Source organism: Rhincodon typus, chromosome 31 (assembly GCF_021869965.1).
Source record: "Rhincodon typus isolate 14 chromosome 31, sRhiTyp1.1, whole genome shotgun sequence".
In the NCBI taxonomy this organism is placed as follows: Eukaryota; Metazoa; Chordata; class Chondrichthyes; order Orectolobiformes; family Rhincodontidae; genus Rhincodon; species Rhincodon typus.
Window position 1 is genome coordinate 16438860 of NC_063362.1, and position 18392 is coordinate 16457251.

The 18392-nt window shown below is 45.8% G+C and overlaps 1 protein-coding gene across 9 annotated transcripts in view; it reads right to left on the minus strand.

Moving 5' to 3' along the window:
- The window catches only part of LOC109913777 (coiled-coil domain-containing protein 50-like), a 44656-nt gene that overhangs the window by 25424 nt on the left and 840 nt on the right, over positions 1 to 18392 (minus strand). For 3 of the 9 annotated variants that reach the window (XM_048614831.1, XM_048614833.1, XM_020513325.2), the window contains exon 2: positions 16817 to 16919. In XM_048614831.1, the coding sequence (XP_048470788.1) occupies positions 16817 to 16919 (103 nt within the window). Of the gene's footprint in view, positions 1 to 16816; positions 16920 to 17021; positions 17074 to 17180; positions 17293 to 17555; positions 17575 to 17664; positions 17777 to 17882; positions 17924 to 17947; positions 18003 to 18392 lie in introns of those variants that run through there. The other 6 variants (XM_048614832.1, XM_048614837.1, XM_048614835.1 and 3 more) reach the window with 6 other exon arrangements.

An 18392-nucleotide genomic window follows, 5' to 3' on the forward strand; every position in this document is an offset into this window, starting at 1 on the left:
CATCCCGCCCCCTTGACCTGTCCGTCCTCTCTGGACTGACCTATCCCCTCCCTAACTCCCCACCTACACTCACCTTTACTGGCTCCATCCCCGCCTCTTTGAACTGTCTGTCTTCTCTCCACCCATCTTCTCCTCTATCCGCCTCCCCCTCTCTCCCTATTTATTTCAGAACCCCCTTCCCCTCCCCCATTTCTGAAGAAGGGTCTAGGCCCGAAACGTCAGCCTCTCTGCTCCTATGATGCTTGGCCTGCTGTGTTCATCCAGCTCTACACCTTGTTATCTCAGTCATACAAGAAGCTCACTTGACTGGAGCGGCTATTTTTAGTCTGGCTCAGGCCATAGCGAAAGCTGTTCACAGCTCCCAGTAAAAGTGATTTGTGACCAGGACCCAAATTCTGAGAGCAGCAGCAGCAGAAGCGAAGGGCAGTACCTGCTCTCTCCTCCCGACACGTTATCTGCTCAGCTGTGGCCACACCGTCCCAATAACTGGAAGGGTGCAAGTGAGACTGGAACAGGAAACAATGATCATCCTCCGCTCCCCATCCCCCACCCCACACTTTCCAGTCTCCTCTCCTCACCGTCCCCCCTTCCCCAGCACACAGCCAGATACCCCACGTAACCCTGTTCCATGTAGCAGCAAGCACTGTTCCACCATGTGCAGCATCACAAATCAGCCCAGTCTTATCTTTCAGGCCGGCTCAGTGCAGTCACACTTTACACCAGGGGTCAGAGACGGGCACTGGGAACTGTGTCTCTCACTCAATGCCACCCCCACCCCTTCGCCACTCCCCACTGTGAGCCCCACATAATGCAAGCAAATCTGGCTCCTGGACAGGCACCCTGGGCAAAAATATTGCGAGAATTGCAATCCAATGGATTTGGGAGCTTTAAAGCAGCCGTACAGCTGTTTTCTCACCAGCAAGGCAAGTAGCCCAAGGAACTTCTTGACTCGCCAGACGCACCTCAATACAAAGTACCTGAACCATGCCACTCCCACTCTGGGGGGGAGGGGGGCACGTCCAGGATACAGCCAGTACCAGGGAACCCAGAAGCAGGTCCTAAGCATCGATGGGAGTGAGTGTGGGGGAGTGAGGGGGGCAGTGGTTGTGGAACGTGTACTCAAGTGGGCTGCTTGGAATACCGCAGTTCTCTAGAACGCCTCCTTGATGTTTAAGCAGCTCTAAGGCCCTTAAGACCTCACTGCCAATCACTCCACATCACCTCTCACACCCTACTACATACCAACCTGATGCCAACTCATGCCATGCCATACCCCACCAATGTCACCATAGAAACTCATCTAGTAACCACCACCCAAAGACCTCAGGACCCATGTGAAGATGAAAATACAATAAACCTATCACAATCTAATACAGTTCCCACTCATTTACACTTGATTGTGAAAATAATCTCCCATTCAAAGCTTTTAAATCTCAAGTGGTTAATCTTTTACAAAACAACAAACTTTCTTTTAGACACCACAAAGACTTCTAAATCCTTTAGTAGTCTATTGAAACTGTCAATCAAACAGCAATCGCCGAAGCCCATTCTGAAATTATTTCAGTTTTTAATACACAACTAAACATTCATAATAACATAGGAATAGCCCTTGGGGAAATGTGAAAGAACTCTTGAAACTATACAACCAGATGCTTTTTTTAAAATCTATAAAAATCTGCAGATGACCTGTCAAAGCAGTCTAGGAAAGTTATTTTATTAAAGGTCTCTGGAACTGCAACAGCCTGTTTCTCTTGAAATCTAAAAGGACCAGAGGCTTAAATAAACCGCAGATCTCGATCCCATTCACACTTTAAGAATGTTTATTTCTGTTTCCTTGATTTCCAACTCCCATTCTGCAGGTTATGGCCCTTGCAGCAGCGACATTGAGATCAGCTTCAACCCAGCAAGGGTTCCTGCTGAATTTGGGGTTTCCCTCCCACCTTGAATCATAACCTTTCTGCTTCTCCTAGCAACAAAAATTTGGATACGTTGGAAATGAGGTAATCCTTGCCTGGTATTTTTTAAGCTCTCCAGAATCTTCCAGACGGATTCTTTTTAAAAATGCATATTTTGCAAGTAAATTACACCACACCTCTAGCACGGGGAGCTCCAAGCAGGTATTAATTTTAATCTCGCAGGTGTTTCTTATCTTAGAAGGGCAAGTCCAAACAGGTTTTGCCCTGAGGTGGGTGCATGCTTCACCCCATCCTCACGCTGGTTTTATGAACAACACAGGTACTCAGAACCCGGTGTGGGGCTGCAGCTGGGGCCTATGCAGCGGGTAACAGAGAGCAGCACCGTTGTAGCCTCAGCTCTTAATCAGTTTAGTACCGAGTTTCCTGATCTCACTTCACAAATCACACAGACATTAACAAATCCAGCGGTTTGGGTTCATTTCTCCATCTCTTCACTATTCGAAGCCTAGAACCACCAGGTCCCATTAAAACACACCGATTGCTCCCTCATCAGAATGCAGTAATTCAACACGGTTCAGAGACTGAAGCCAGGACCTGCGCTGCCCAGCTGTCTTTGTTGAACTTGTAGAAATGGGAAATCCCACAGAAAAGGGCAACAGGCTCTCTGCTCTGTGTACGGTTATGAAAGAGCCCCTTTCAACATCAAACAGTTTTGGCATTAAACAGTAAGCAGCTGTAAGCTGTCCCTTTGAGCAACGCTCAGTAAAGCCAGCCTCAAGCCTCATTGGCTCAGCAGGTTCAAACCGTGAGTATCCCAGGGTCTGGATACCCATCATTCCAGCAGTGCAGTCCTGATGGAATGCTGCATGGTTGGATACATCACCTTTTCGATGAGATATTAATCCATGACACACATTAATGATCTGGATCCTGCATAGTTTGCAGATGACACTAAACTTGGAAGAATTGTAAAGTGTGAGGTGGTCAGTGCGGAACTCCAACAGGTCTTTGGCAAGTTGGTGAAGTAGGTCGATTGGTGACAGATGACATTAAATGCAGAGAAGGGTGAGGTGACTACACTATAGGAAAGTTGTGAAGGCAATGGAGAGACTGCAGAAGCAAAATAGGGAAATGTTCCAGACATGAGAAAATTCAGCCAGGAGGATAGATTGAAGAAGTTGGGACTGTTCTCCCTGTAGAGAATGCAGGTGAGAAGAGATCTAATTGAGATTTTTCAAGATCACGTGTAGGCTGGACAGAGTAAAGTCATTGAGTTATACTTAGTGGAAACAGACCCTTCAGTCCAACTCATCCATGCTGACCAGACATCCCAATCTGACCTAGTGACAGTAAGAACTGCCGATGCTGGAGTTAGCGATAACACAGTGTGGAGCTGAAGGATGTTTTGGGTTGGGACTCTTTTCCTCTGATGCTGCCTAGCCTGCTATGTTCCTTCAGCTCCACACTGTTATCCCAATCTGACCTAGTCCCATTTGCCAGCATTTGGCCCATACCTCTTTAGACCCCTCCTATTCATATACCTATCCAGCTGCCTTTAACATGTTGTAATTGTACCAGCCTCCATTACTTCCTCCAGCATCTCGTTCCATGCACACACCACCATCTGCATGAAAAAGTTGCACCTTAGGTTCTTTTTAAATCTTTCCCCTCTCACCTTAAACCTATGCCCTCTAGTTTTGGACTCCCCCGACCCCTAGGATAAAGACCTTGGCTATTCACCCCATCCACACCCCTCGCGATTTTATAAACCTCTATAAAGAGAGATGCTTAGTCTCCGACGTTCTGACCAATCAAGGCAAACGTGCCAAACGCCATCTTCACCACCTTGTCTACTCCACTTTCAACGAACTATGCATCTGTTCCCCTAGGTCTCTTTGTTCAGCAACACTCCCCCAGGACCTTACCATTAAAGTATAAGTCCTGCCCTGGTTTGCTTTACCAAAATGCAACATTTCACATTTATCCAAATTAAACTCCATCTGCCACTCTTCGGCCCATTGGCCCATCCGCCCATCCGATCAAGGTCCCGTTGTACTCTTAATTTTCTTTGCTGTCCACTACACCACCTATTTTGATGTCATCTGCAAACTACTAACCATGCCTATGTTCACATCCAAGTCATTTATATAAATGATGAAAAGCACACCACTGGTCACAGGCCTCCACACCAAAAAACAACCCTCCATTACCATCCTCTGTCTCCTATCTTCAAGCTAATTTTGTATTCAGTTGGGAAGCTCACCCTGAATCCCATGTGATCTAACTTTACTAAGTAGTCTACCATGTGGAACCTTGTCCAATGAAGTCTATAAACATGTCCACTGCTCTGCCCAGTAGATAAGGTGAAGCTGTTCCTGCTTGTAAAAGAAACCTGAATGAGAAGGTTTAGTTTTAGAGTGATATGTAAACAAGTACAAAAGCTTTATCATACGGAAAGTCATTAGGGTATGGAATGCACTATCTGGAAATGTGGAGGAGGCTGGGTTCAATTGAGGAATTCAAGAGCACATTGGATGTTCTTTTGGATAGTAGTGGTGTGCAGGGATATGGGGAAAAGGCAAGAGATTGGCAGTAGATAATAGAGCTGGTGCAGGCACTATGGGCCAAATAGTCTCCTTCTACGTCGTAATAATTCTGTGAAACAACAGGATGACCCAGCCAATATTTATCTTTCAGTAAGTAATTGGTCATAGTTCATAATAAACAACAGCATCATTAAAACAGGTTGTGTGATCATGACCACCTTACAGTCTGTGGGATCTTGCTGCCTCCTACTTTGCTGCAAACGCACTCCACTGGCTGCAAGGTATTTGGAACACCTTGGGACTGAGAAAGGAGCTATAAAAATGCAAGTCTGGTTTTGCTGATATTTACTGTAACAGCTAGCCTGGGTTTCATCCCCATTGGGTGTTGAGTCCAAATTGCAGCCCTATCGCCACGATGATTTACTCAGCAACAAAGCAAGAAATCAATCCTGAGACCTCATTCCCTAAAAGCTGCAGATGCTTTTGTTTATTTTAGGGGTAGGGGCTGGGGGTGTGCAGCGAATAATTTAAAGCAGATTGAGAGAGGTTTTTGTTGGCAAAGCTATTAAGGACAATGATTGGCAGATGGAACCATAACCTAACTGAAAAGTGGAACAGACTTAAGGGGCTGAATGGCCTCTTCCTGTTCCTGTGGCATCAACAACTCAGCTGCTCATTGTCTTAACGCAGTGAAGGCTGAGATAGTTTGTTCATTCAGTGGAAACATAGTTCAATCAGCTGCAGGATAAGGCTGGAGGATGTGCCTCGTCTAATCCGCCTGCTCCCTTAGCAACTGCCAAACAGGAGTCAGCTGCTGGGAGCGTGAGGTCAAAGGTCAAACCCTTGAGAAAACAACTTGTGTCATTCTGAAATGTGGGATTGTGCAGCACAGATCCCACCCCACCTACCCTGACAGGTCAAGGGAACAGCTGGAAGGGGGATTGTTCATGTTGCCAAGGAGATGTCAGAGTTAGTCCAACAATGGAATCCTGGCTCCGAGCACAGGAACAAGATGCATGTGTATTTTCCAATACGCACAGCAGATCTTGTGGGACAGAAAGATCCCACTTCGCCCCACATTCTGCAGATTGTAGTGTCCAGCTTTAAATGGGCAAGAGGGGTGAGGGGGCTTGGGAGGTGTGGGGTGCGAACTCTCTCACTGTTCACCTTCCCTGCAACACCCAAAACAAAATTGCCAGATTCCTGGCTTCTGATCACTGTCTAATGCTAGGAAATGCGTGCGGTCACTGGGTGTGGAACAGAAGACAACACGGGAGCAGAATTGGGCCATTTGGCCCATCAGGTCTCTCCGCCATCAGATCATGTTTCTCAATCCCATTCTCCTAACATTTCCCCTACCCTTGATCCCCTTACCAATCGAGAACCTATCTATCTCTGTCTTAAAGACACTCAATGACTTGGCCTCCCCAGCCCTCTGTAGCAATAAATGCCACAGGGCTGTATGGTCACAACCTGACCCATGAGGAGTAGACTAGGAATAAGTAGAACCAGAGAAGGCCTCAACTTAGGGGGAGTGAAAAAGGGTAATTGGAAGGAAAAGGAATCCCAATGGCTCTAAATTCCAGCCAAGCTCTGGGAGGTTCAACTGCAGGAGTGTGGGAGTAGGTCAGCGAGGGAGAGAGCATCTGACAAAACCTCCAACATGTCGAATCGAAGCTGGGAGTGGGCACAGGGAGTGGAGGCAGGTGAAGATGGAGATGGAGATGGGGTGGTTGGGGAGAGAAGAGAGTTTGAGCCAGTGTGGGAGTGGTGTTGGAGATGGAAGGGAGATGAGACAGTGTAAGGGGTAAAGGAAATGAGCCACAGAAAGAAGAAAGCACCCTGACATGTTGAAAACCATTCTTCCCCAACATATTACAGCCAGTCACTCAAAATATATATCAGCAAACCACAACCTCAAACTATTCACTCCTGGAGCTGTGCAGTGCAATAATTGCTGCTTGTAAACACATAATCTACATCGACCACATCGGAAAAGACGGGTAAAAGAACAGAGGAAAATAAAGCCGCACAGATGGAGACATTTTGAAGTTCTGATCTCTGCCAAGGGAAATGGTGTCAACAGAAAGTATGAAATCAACTCAGTTTTCAGATGTCTGAGTGAAGTCTCACTCCCATCAAGCCTCAAAACAGCCACTTATTAGAGGAGTGAATATTTGAATGAAGCATGCATATCATATGCAATATTGCGACACTACACCCACGTCTTGAGCTCTGAATAATCTCCCACACAAGCTGGAATCCATCAGCAAACAGTTAAGTTGTAGTTCTACCTTTTGGGTTGTATATACGATCTCAGAGTGGTAGAGGAGCCACTGGAAAAAGGTTGAATAAATATCATCAAGAAGAAGAATGGGAACACAAGAATGGGTGCTGCCTTGTAGGGTTATATATGACCCATGGAAAGTGAGCTAACAGATGGTTGTTAGATGCTAAAGGCAATAAGATTTAGGCAGTTATCATCCATGTTGCCGCTGAGTATGTGGCTTCAACCTATTTATAACTGATCAGTAAATTAGCAACTGCAGCCAGGAAGGTGCAGTTACAGTGTGCAGTGGTTCTGCTGATCCAGAAAAGTACCAGGCAATGACTATCTCCAATGAGAGAATCTGACCATCGCCCCTTGACAGTCAATGGCATCACCATCACTGAAGCCCCCACCATCAACATGCCAGGAGTTACTGACCAGGAACTGACATGGACTAGCCATACTGTGGCTACAAGAGCAGGTCAGAGGCTAAGAATCCCGCAGCAAGTAACTTGCCTCCTGACTCCCCGAAGCCTGTATACCATCTGCATGGTACAACTCAGGACTGTGATAGAATACAAATCAGAAGTTGCACAACGAAGGAGCAGTGCTCCGAAAGCTTGTGTTTTCAAATAAACCTGTTGTTCTATAACCTGGTGTCGTGTGATTTCTGACTTTGTTCAGTCCAACACCGGCACTGGCACCTCCACATCATATGATAGAATACTGCCAATGTGCGTGGATGAGTCCAGCTCTAACAACGGTGGCTCAGTGGTTAGCACTGCTGCCTCACAACGCCAGGGATCTGGGTTGAGTTCCACCTCCGGCTGTCTGTGTGGAATTTGCACATTCTCCCCATGTCTGCGTGGGGTTTCCTCCCACAGTCCAAAGATGTGCAGGTGGATTGGCCATGCTAAATTGCCCACTGTGTCCAGGGTTGTGTCGGTTAGGTGGATTAACCATGGAAAATATAGGATTACTGGGATAGGGTAGAGGGGTGCATCTGGGTTGGGAGGCATTTTGGAGAGTCAGTGTGGACGTGTTGGGCTGAATGGCCTGTTTCCACACTGTTCGGATTCTGTGAAAAACACACAAGGAGCCTGACACCATCCAGGACAAAGTAGCTCACTTGATTGGCACCATATCCACAAATAATCACGCCTTCGAGCACCAATGCTCAGCAGGCACAGTGTGTACCAAATACAAGATGCACTGCAGAAATTCAGTGAGATTCCTTAGAGAGCATCGTCCTAACCCATGGCCACTACCATCTAGGGCAGCATGGTGACTCAGTGGTTAGCACTACTGCCTCGCAGCACCAGGGACCTGGGTTCGATTCCACCCTCAGGCAACTGTCTGTGTGGAGTTTGCACATTCTCCCCATGTCTGCATGGGTTTCCTCCAGGTGCTCCGGTTTCCTCCCACAGTCCAACGATGTGCAGTTTAGGTGGATTGGCTGTGCTAAATTGCTCATAGTGTGCAGGGATGTGTAGATTGGGTAGGTTATAGGGGGATGATTCTGGGTGGGATGGTTTGAGGGTCAGTGTGGACTTGTTGGGCTGAAGGGCCTGTTTCCACACTGTAGGGATTCTATCAAATTCTGTCAAAGGCAGCAGATACATAGGAACATCAGCACCTGCGAGATCCCCTCCAAGCCACTCATCATTCTGATTTAGAAATATATCATCATTCCATCAGTGCCACTGGGTCAAAATCCTGGAACTGCCTCACTAACAACATTGTGGGTCTACGTACAACACATGGATTCAGGTGGTGTAAGAGGCAGCTCACCACACATTCTCAAGGGCCACTAGGGAAGGGCTATAAATGCTGGCCCAGCCAGTGACTCCCACATTCCCTGAATGGATAATAAATAAAATGCAGAGAATGCATTTCCAATTCCCACCATGACAAATGAGAAATCAAATTCCATTAAAAAAAATAAGAAAACCTAGAAATTAAAAATCTGGTATCACTATCAGATTGTTATAAAACTCAGCAGTTACAAATGCAAAGGAGTCAGTGTCGTCCTACGTGACTCCAATCCCATATCAATGTGGGTGATGTTCAACTGCCCTCAGGAATGACTTTACGAGGCATCAAGTAGCATCAAACTTCTTCCAAACATCAGCACCTGCTCCCTGGCTCCTTTCTCATGGGGGACAAAAACCTGCCTTGTAAGCAACACACATCCCAAAAATGAACAAAATGGAGAGGCATGAAGTTTGAGACAGTCCCTTGGACAATCGTAGTGGTGCTCACTGTCCATATATTGGGGTATTTAATCAGGGTATCCTGTCTGTTAGGAATCCATTAATCCAAATCCTAGACTGCTCATTGTGGAGTTTTATATTAAACTGCACAGACTACCCTCAAATGGCCATGTGACCTGCCCTATCAACAGCACAGAGAAGGAATACCCAAGTGGAAGGAGTTTGCACCCAATCACATACAAACATATTTAGGGAAACAAGTAATGTGAAAGGATTTGTGATCAATCACAGGATTCAAGCCCAAGTATAAGCCCATTCTCGATCATTGAGCCAGAGAATCCCACCATGCCCACTCCCCTGTCGCAGCTCTCTACCCACTGCCATTCAGTCATTGCACTGTTCACTCAGCAAGGAAAGGAGTCTTTGACTAGCTCAACTCTGGTCCTTGTTCATAGTTTGCCAACTTACCTCTTCTGTCAGGATTACCATCTCATGCAAGTACTTCCTTTCAAGGATGAATTGCCCAATCTTGATGGCTGTTATAATACATAATAACAGACAATCTGATGGTCTTTCTCCAAAATGCCACCAGAATGTCAATGCCTATGTCTAGGTGACCTGTACTCAGTACTTAATGTTCCGAGAGACGAAGGCACTATACAGTTCTAGACAATGTGAAGTAGTCAGCAATAGACTGACTCAAGTGCTAGACAATCCAATGATACAACAGAACAGGTTATTAATGTTCTTGCATAAACTTCCTTGGTGAGGCCAAATGCAATATCACATTCAATTTCGGGTGACCTTCAGCAAAAGGAAATGCACATAATAGAGTTTAAGAAACAGTGACTTGTTTATTGTAGTACTCTGTGTTAATGCATAAATGAGGCTGGTTTAACATTGTCAAACAACTGAGATACTTCACGGATGTAAAAAATGCACACCAGACAAATATGGAAAAAGATTTTAGGGACAATAATTGAAGGTAATGTCCAGGTAGGTATGAAAAGAATTTTGGAAAAAATATTAGGTTACTAGTGGCTCAGAGATAGTCTGAACCCCATGATGTTGTAATTCTCATCATCGAATCTCACTATGGGCTTGCCCCAGCCCATCAATAACCTCCTCTCGTTCTACCATCCTGAAGAACTACACACACCTCCAACTCTGACTGCAAGCATCCCTGATTTCTCTTTGGCTACCCAGGCTCCCACGCTTTGGAATCCCTTCTTAAATCATTCCACCTTCTCCCCCCGCCCCACCCACCCCCTTCTTTCAGCTCCCCACTTTGAAGAAGCTCTTGACTGCTGGTCTCAATATTTGGGGGTTGGTGTCCAATTTTGATTGGCAATGCTCAAGAAGTGCCCATGGGATATTTTACAATTTCAAGGTGTTATAGAAATGTGAGTTGTTGTTGCTGTTGTTGGCGGTGTTCAGTTCAAACTTCATGAACAAAACTATCCTACAATGTGACTGCGAGCTGGGGAGAGCAGAGGACTGGGCTAGGAATTGGAAGGGATAACAATAATATGGTGCACTGTAGGAGCTGAATCTTATGCTTTTTGACTGAGTGGCAGTTTCACTGAGCTACATAGAGGCCCAGCGGTTTTTCTCTCTGTATTTTACCAACCCTCCCCCCCAACCCCCACCATTACCTACCCAAAGGCACCCCACTTGTCCAATTCTAGGCCTATTCTACCGTGCACCGTACCCAGAAGAACTCACCACTGCCAGGGTATCAGCGAACAGATTGGCAGCCCTAGTTCTAACACCTCTGTTGAAGGCCCAGAGTGCACCCAGAAGAAGCCTGGTCATTCCAGAGCTGTCCTTCAGGCTTCCTGACATTTTCCCCGGATGCAGCAGATAAGGGAGAAGTGGCAACCTGCTATGCAGGCAGGGACACGGAGTTCCTGGTGGATGGGCTGGTGCGGAGGGGAGACTTTCTCCTGGCCTTGGGCAGCAGGTGAGGCCCTGACACCAGACCACAGCCAGCCTGGCCTGGCCGGAGAGTGCCAGCCAGATCAATGCAGTCTCAGTCACCTGCAGGAATGCACTGCGATGGGGGATGAAAGTCAATAAGCATCTCCACTCTGATACCTCACAGTCACTCATTCTCCCTCCCTCTACTCCTGCACCCACCTTCCACCAAGCCCATGGCCTATCATTCTCACTTGTTTTCACCCATCCCAACCCACTAACCCTGTGGGCCCTCTGCACTGCCTCCTCACTCACTTGGGAAGACTCCCTAACCTGCACCAAGACTAATAGCAGTATCACCCATTGCCTCTCTCCTATTCCAGGATGAAAACAGCCCAGCACAGGGCAGGAGGAGTAAAGATCGGGGGTGTCTGCCCAACCGTTAGCTCCTCACCCCCTATATCTGGACTCTGATTGGCCCTGAGCAGCTGACTGAGTGTCCAAGCTCCCAGACTGGCAGAGGCTGCCCCTGACTAACTGTGCCAGGAGCCTGAGACTGAAAGCTACTTCCCTCAATTTGACTGAGGCCTGCAAACAACCACAACAAGCTTCCTGGTTTTGTGTCTGCACTAAACGGCACAGCAATACAGCAGGACTGAGAGTCTGCCCGAGGGGCTTGACTAGGCAGGGATGCTGTGAGCATCCAGGTAAGTTCAAACTGAGCGAGTGCTAAGAGACAAAGTGAACAGCCTAGCAATGCAGCCTGGACCAGTCCATGAGCTGGGTGTACTCAGACTCCAGCATCGGCAGTTCTTACCATCTCTGCATGAGCTGGGTGTGTCTGCCTGGAGTGCACAGTGTGTTTGCTGCACCATTACAATGACATTTGCCATGCACCTTAGGTTTAGCACTGAAGTGCAGAAACATACCGTAAGCGGGTCAGAGAAAAGCCATGAGGGCTCTTAGAGGCTCACAACGGCCATGAACATTGCGGGTGTATGGTTAGTGCCCAAGGAACATGCCCAGAGGTGCTAACACGTGGCATCCAACATGGAGGTCTTCTGCTGACCCACACTGACTTCCATGTCGAGAATTGTCTAGGTTACTCGTTCTGGGTGGTATTACAGAAAGTATGTCTTTGTTTGCTATGATCTGCCTGTACCGCTCGTAAAACAAAACTTTTCACTCTACTCAGGAACACGTGATTACAATAAATCAAATCAAATCAAATCAAATACATATTAATGAGGCGATATCTACAGTTAATAAGGTCTTTAACAAACCATAATCCCCCTCAACTCACCGCCACCTAGTCAGAATGGCACCTCAATGCTATGGAATTTTGTTAAAAGATGCAGCAAGTTGTTCCTGAATTTGAAACTGGGGATAAGCCTCATCGGGCTTCTCTCAGGATTCTGCTACATTTTTCACCAGAGTCCACATCATTCTTGTGCCTACAGGATTCCGCCCTGTGTGCACAAGGTTGACCCAGCGTGAGGAAGTTTGACTTTGCCTCTAAAACTCTTCGGGATACCCTACAGAAGTAACAGGCGCTACAGAAATGCAAGTCTTTCATGTTTTCTGATCTTGGCTGGGAATACTCAATGCTGAAGCTCGCTGCCTAAAAAAAGTACAGCAGCCCATTTATCAGCACCAATCTCTCAATAGAGAGCACCTAATTCTTACAGACACACATGACAGATAGCTGATAGGTGTCTGGGCTTTACATCAGAGTTGGGTGTTATATTGACGATGCAAAAATTCTCTACATCTCCACTAACCTTCAGAAATCAAGACTCTTCTTGTGCTTTTTTTTTAAAAGAAAAGAAAACTTCAAAAACACATCTCAACTCAAAAAATGGTCGGAGTGCTTAGGAATTTTTCAGCTGCGAAAATAACAGATGGGAACAGACAGTCCCTTTGCAAACAGAAATAACCCCTCCTTCTCCATCCCCTTTGATACAGAGATGCCTGATCTTGGAGCAGAGAATGTCAGGCTGAGTGTAGCAACTCATTCAGATGCTAATGCCTCACAGATGGGGCTATAGGCAGAGCTACAAACAATCTCTGTACAATGGGGGTTATGGAGACTTGTGACTGCAGAGGGTTTAACATTAGCTACAATTTATTCACAAATTCCATGCAGAAAACCTGTACACACGAAGACGACCATGGGCACGATGAGATGCCCCAGGTTATTACAAATGTATTCACTCCAATGTTGACTGTAGCAGCCAGAGAGGATTCACTAGCAAACTTTAACATCCCCCAAGCCACGGCGGCCCCCAGCTGTCAGGGTCCAGAATTAAAGCCTCGCACTCACATATTAATCAGCGGGTCTGATGGATGTAACAGCAGGAGAAGTGGAGCTTTTCGGCGGCTCTAACAAGGACATTAAGCCAAACTTTCTTAAATCACTGGTTCATCCCTAGCTGGAATATTATGTTCTATTCTGGGCACCACACTTCAGAGAGATGTCAAGAACTTAGACAGCATGCAGAGGAGATCAATTAGAGTGGTACTAGGCTCCAGGCAGGTGTGTGGACAGACTTCCGAAGCTGGGGTTATCTTCCTCAGAACAGAGAAGGTTACAAGGATGTCAAGGGTCTTGCCAGTGACACCAGCAAATCGACAAGACGGATTCTAGGAGATGGACTGAATTTGAACAGGTGGAGAGCTGTGCAAAATCCCCATGTCGAACCTCATTCACAAGGATAGCAAAGAAAACAATTAAAAAAGCAAGGCAAAGCATCCTTGACAAATATTTTGAGAAGGGTGTGTTTCTGGAGCCTGAACCTGTAGGTGAGGTGCAGCCGCTCCATTCAGTCTGCCTTTAGCGCAGTAGATACTGGAAAGCGAGTATGCAGCTGTCAATAAGCTTTGGGTACAAACATGTTGGCTTTGGATCACAAGTAAACAGGAGACAGTGAAGCTGTAGTCTAAAATCAGTGGCCAAACCACAACAAGAGAACTAAAAGCGACTTTCAGTTAGTGCTAGGAATGTTTTTAAAATGTTAACCAGTCTCAGGGCGTGGAGAACACTTGCATTAACTGTCCATTCCCAGTTGCCCTGAGAAAGTTTGATACAACCACATGCCTTAATAGGTCACTTCAGAGGGTAGTTAACAGTCAAATTTGTGGATGTGGTGTGGGAATAGAGTCACATATAGGCCCAGACTTACTGAAGGTGGCAGGTATTATCACCCAAAAAACATTTGTCAACATGTTGGATTTATCCGACAGTCTGACAGCTTCCTGCTCACCTTTAGATTTCCAATAGTCAGTTAGCTCAGTTGGCTGGATGGCTGGCTTGCTTTGCAGGGTGATGCCAACAGCATAGGTTCAATTCCCACAATAGCTGAGGTTACCGTGAAGGACTCTCCTTAACCTCTCCCCTCGCTGAGGCCTGGTGACCCTCAAGTTAAATCACCACTGGTTGTCTCTCTCTCTCTAATGAGAGAGAGTAGCCCTGTGGTGACTTACTTTTAAAGCTGAACTCAAATTTTCAAACTGCTATGTTATGATGTGAACCCCTGTTTGATGGCTTACACGTTCAGTAACATAACCCAGGCTGAAGCCCAAGTGCACTGATACTGAGGAAGAGGAGAACTGAGCTACTTTGACCTATTCCTTTTGTATTGTTATAGTGAGAAATGGGATGGCTTTACCCTGCTGGAGCAAGGCACATGCAGGCTTCCCTACTCCCCAAACACAGCCACATGGAGAGGGAGGTACACCAAAGACTGGAGCGACCAGCAGTGGCATGGGAAGAAGTCATTGACCTGTATCAGCTCCCACTGAGCACATGGGCAAATGTCCAACAAAATGGGATGCTTATACCCCCTTGAAGGGAAATTCATTTGTGGCCCCCAACAAACTGTGGGTGGAAACAAATTCAACTGTACCTTTCATGTTGAAACTGCATAAATGGGAAAGGGAAAATGTTATCAGGCCTATTGGGAAAGAGCAGAGATGAGGCCAAAGGATCATTCTTTCAAAGAATTAGCTCAGGCCCAGTGGACTGTATGGTCTGCTCCTTTATTGTATTGTGCAATGATTCTAAACCACGCATAATATAAAGCAGCGTCCAATGGAGTTTCACAGGGGACAGCCTAGGTTATGGAAAGAATTACTGGTGCAAAAGGCAACGATTCAGTTCATTCTTGATAGATCTGTACCTTGACTGCAACAACTCCTTTTAGTTTCCCTCTATCCTTCACCGAACAAACATCCACTATTTTCAATTGACCCTCTCCAACGTCAACAGCATTTTTGAGGAGCAACAGCCAGATTTTCGCTCACCTTTGCATGAAGTGTTTCTCAATGTAATTGGGAGTGGCCCAGTTCTAATTTTGAGATCATGCCCCTCCTGCCCTCACCCACCAGAGGTGACGGTTTCCACTTACAATGTCAATGTGATCAAAGGGGTTAGTAAAGCCTGTTTAATCAGATGGGTCTTGAAGGAGAGGAAACTTTGTGCTAGGATAGAGGGGCTTTAAGGGCAAACGAGGGGGTAAGTCAGAACAGGCTTGGGATGAAGAGGGGTACTGAGGTCAGAGTGATTCTAGGGGATAAAGAGGGCAGAAGAGATGGAAAGAGGCAGGATAGGGGGTGTGTGGAGGGCAATGTTGAAGGCAAAAGCAACTAAAGTGACTGCATGCACCATCTTCAAAGAACGTGGGAAGGAACCATAAAGGATACCAGATTTCAAGGTCATGAGCGCTGACACAAAATCAAAAATGCTTCCTTCATTTGCAAATTGGAACAGCTGGCCCAAGGGATAAATTCAAATGGACTGTCAAGGTTTCCCATTGCCCTGACAGCTTTCCTGCTTCATTCGAAAAAGAAATTCTTGTATCAGCCTTTCCTTCTGATCCCCTCAAGAGATGGTTGTTAAGGGATTGTGAGCAACTGTGGATTTTTGATAATTTATAAATAAAATAGCTGCTGTAGAAGAACATTTGTTGACTGTTTATTGATGTTTACATTCACTGCTTGCTCTTGAATAAACAACCCAACTTGGAGAACAGGGCACAAAAGGCTGCTTTTGGAGCCAGTTCAGAATCTGTTTATTCTGGACCCTACTCTCTAACTGAAAACCAGTACATTAAATATTTTATTCGCACTGCAGACCATTTTTTTCCTTAGGAGGTTTCTGATGAAAATAAAACATGCAGAAGCGACAGGGTGACTGCTCCAGATTTTCAGTAGCACAGTTGGTACAATTTAATCCAAATTTCACTGCTACCAAATCCAGATGCAATTATAATCAAACACTCCCAGAGCAGCTCTATCGTTTGATAGAGTAAAGTTTCTCAATATCGCTGGTTTGGTCTGGTCTGTACAGTTAGCCACACTATAGTGTGATTGCAAAAAAAGGGAACTAACAGGACAATAGCTCAAATTCAAGAGTGAAGCCTCTTTAACTATTTATTAGTCAAGTTACATCCATCTCTTTGCAAAGTGCTAGGGAAAGTTGGCCATTTTCAGTTTTTGTTAACACTGTATCCTATACATAATTTGTTTGCACAGTAAACTCCGCAATTATCCTCATGAGCTACAAACACTACACTTCTGCATCCAACTTTCCAGAGGTTGTTTATATGTTTTCAACCCTCCCTGTCCTTAATATCCAAATTACCTCAATCCATCCAGGTCCTCCACTCTGGAATTCCTTTCCTAAACCTTATCTCCTGGAGGTTCGTCCTTAAATCTTTTTGACCAAGTTTTAGGACACCTGCCTTAATTGTTCTGGTTAGGTGCCAGTTTTTGGCAAATTTACAATCTCATAAAGGACTTGAGCCACTTTATTGCATTTAAAGGTGCTATATAAACACAAGTTATTGATGCAGTTGGCAATAAATCAGACTGAAAGAGCTAAAGCAATTATAGAAAAACACAAGGCACATTTGGAATATATATTAAACTACGTAGAAAAGTTCAGCTCAGTCTCACCTTCTCGCACCCGAGGTAGATTGGATTTATCGATAGCGATTTCGGTCATTGCTAGTTTAGACTTGACCTTCAAATTTGGATTAGGATCATCCGAATAAATTAGCTGTTTAAAACAAAAACACACAAAAAATACTTTATATGATGGGCAAACTGTTTAGGGACAGGTTTTGCAGCTCACTAGAAAACTATAAATAATACACTTTACAAATAGACTGATAAAGCTAGAAAGGAGAAGGTGGTGCAGAGCAAGCCAAACGTTGAAGAGTTGTAAAGAAGCAGAATTAAATCGCATCTGGCCAGGTGAAATGATGATTGGCTTTTAAAAGGTCAGACTGTAGGAAACAGGGAAAAATGGGCGGTGTACCACAAAGCTGAGGTGTGGAAAAGAATGTTCACGAAGGAGGCTTCATAAACAAATCTTCACTTTGAGACAGTAAGGAATAGACGTCTAGGACAGTGTGTGAAGTTTGCTGCAGCTCAAATTCTCAAAGTAGGAATAGCAACTGGGATGGGGTATTGGGAGGAATTGAGAATGTCATGTGACCAGCAAGGATTCAGGTGAAAAGGAGGCACGATGCCCCTCACCCAGTCCTGATGTGGCACTCCTCAGTAGAGAGAGTACTTTCAGAGCCTGAACGGTGAACCATAATGTCTGACAGAATATCAGACAGGACTGGTGAGGAAAGGGTCACCTTACAGTCTATCGCATCGCCCTGTGGACACATTGTAGGATACAGACCCAGGCTCAAGCAGCACCCACATTTCCCATTCACTTTCTCTGTAATATCAACAATAAATGTAAATTCAGCTCGTGACAACACCACCCCACCCCAAAATACCATCCGCACCCTGACACACAGGCCGGGGGGGCGCTCGGATCGAGTCCGGCTTTTGCTCCGTCTTTAACGGTAACAGCGGCGGCCCGGAGACCAGTCTCTGCCCAGCCCCCAGCCTTCTCTCTCTCTCTCTCTCGGACTGATTCTGAAGGTTTCAGGACCTAAACTTGCCTCTGCCACCAATCCGGGCTCTCAGTAACCCCTCTCTCTGAATTCATCCCTTTACTTACTCCGCTCCCCTCGTTACTCCTTCACTCCCTCTCTCTCTCACTCTCATACAGACACACTCACTCACTCCGTGCAACATCTTTATATCTCTCTCGCAGTCTCGTTTCACTCTACTCCGTTTCTCCCTCTCCCTGTTAGTTTATCACATCTTCATTTTCCTCCCTCAATCTACTTTAGTTTTTCTCTTTCCCCACTCCCTATTAGTTCTTCTCCCTCTCTGTTTCTGTCTCTTAGTATTTCTCTTTCGCTTGGTTCCTCTGAGTTTCTCTAACTCCCCTTATTTTCTCGCTCTCTTTCTCTCTCCCCTCGGTTTTCCCCTCTGTTAGTTCCTCTCCGTTTTTATCTCTCTCCCTCGGTCCCTGTTGGTTTCTCACCCTCGGTTTCTGTCTCCCGGTTACTTTCTCTCTCTGTTAGTTCCTCACCCTGTCTCTCTCTTTCCCTGTTATTTTCTGTTAGTTCCTCACCCTCCCTGTTATTTGTGTCTCTATTAGTTCCTCACCCTCTCTGTTCTG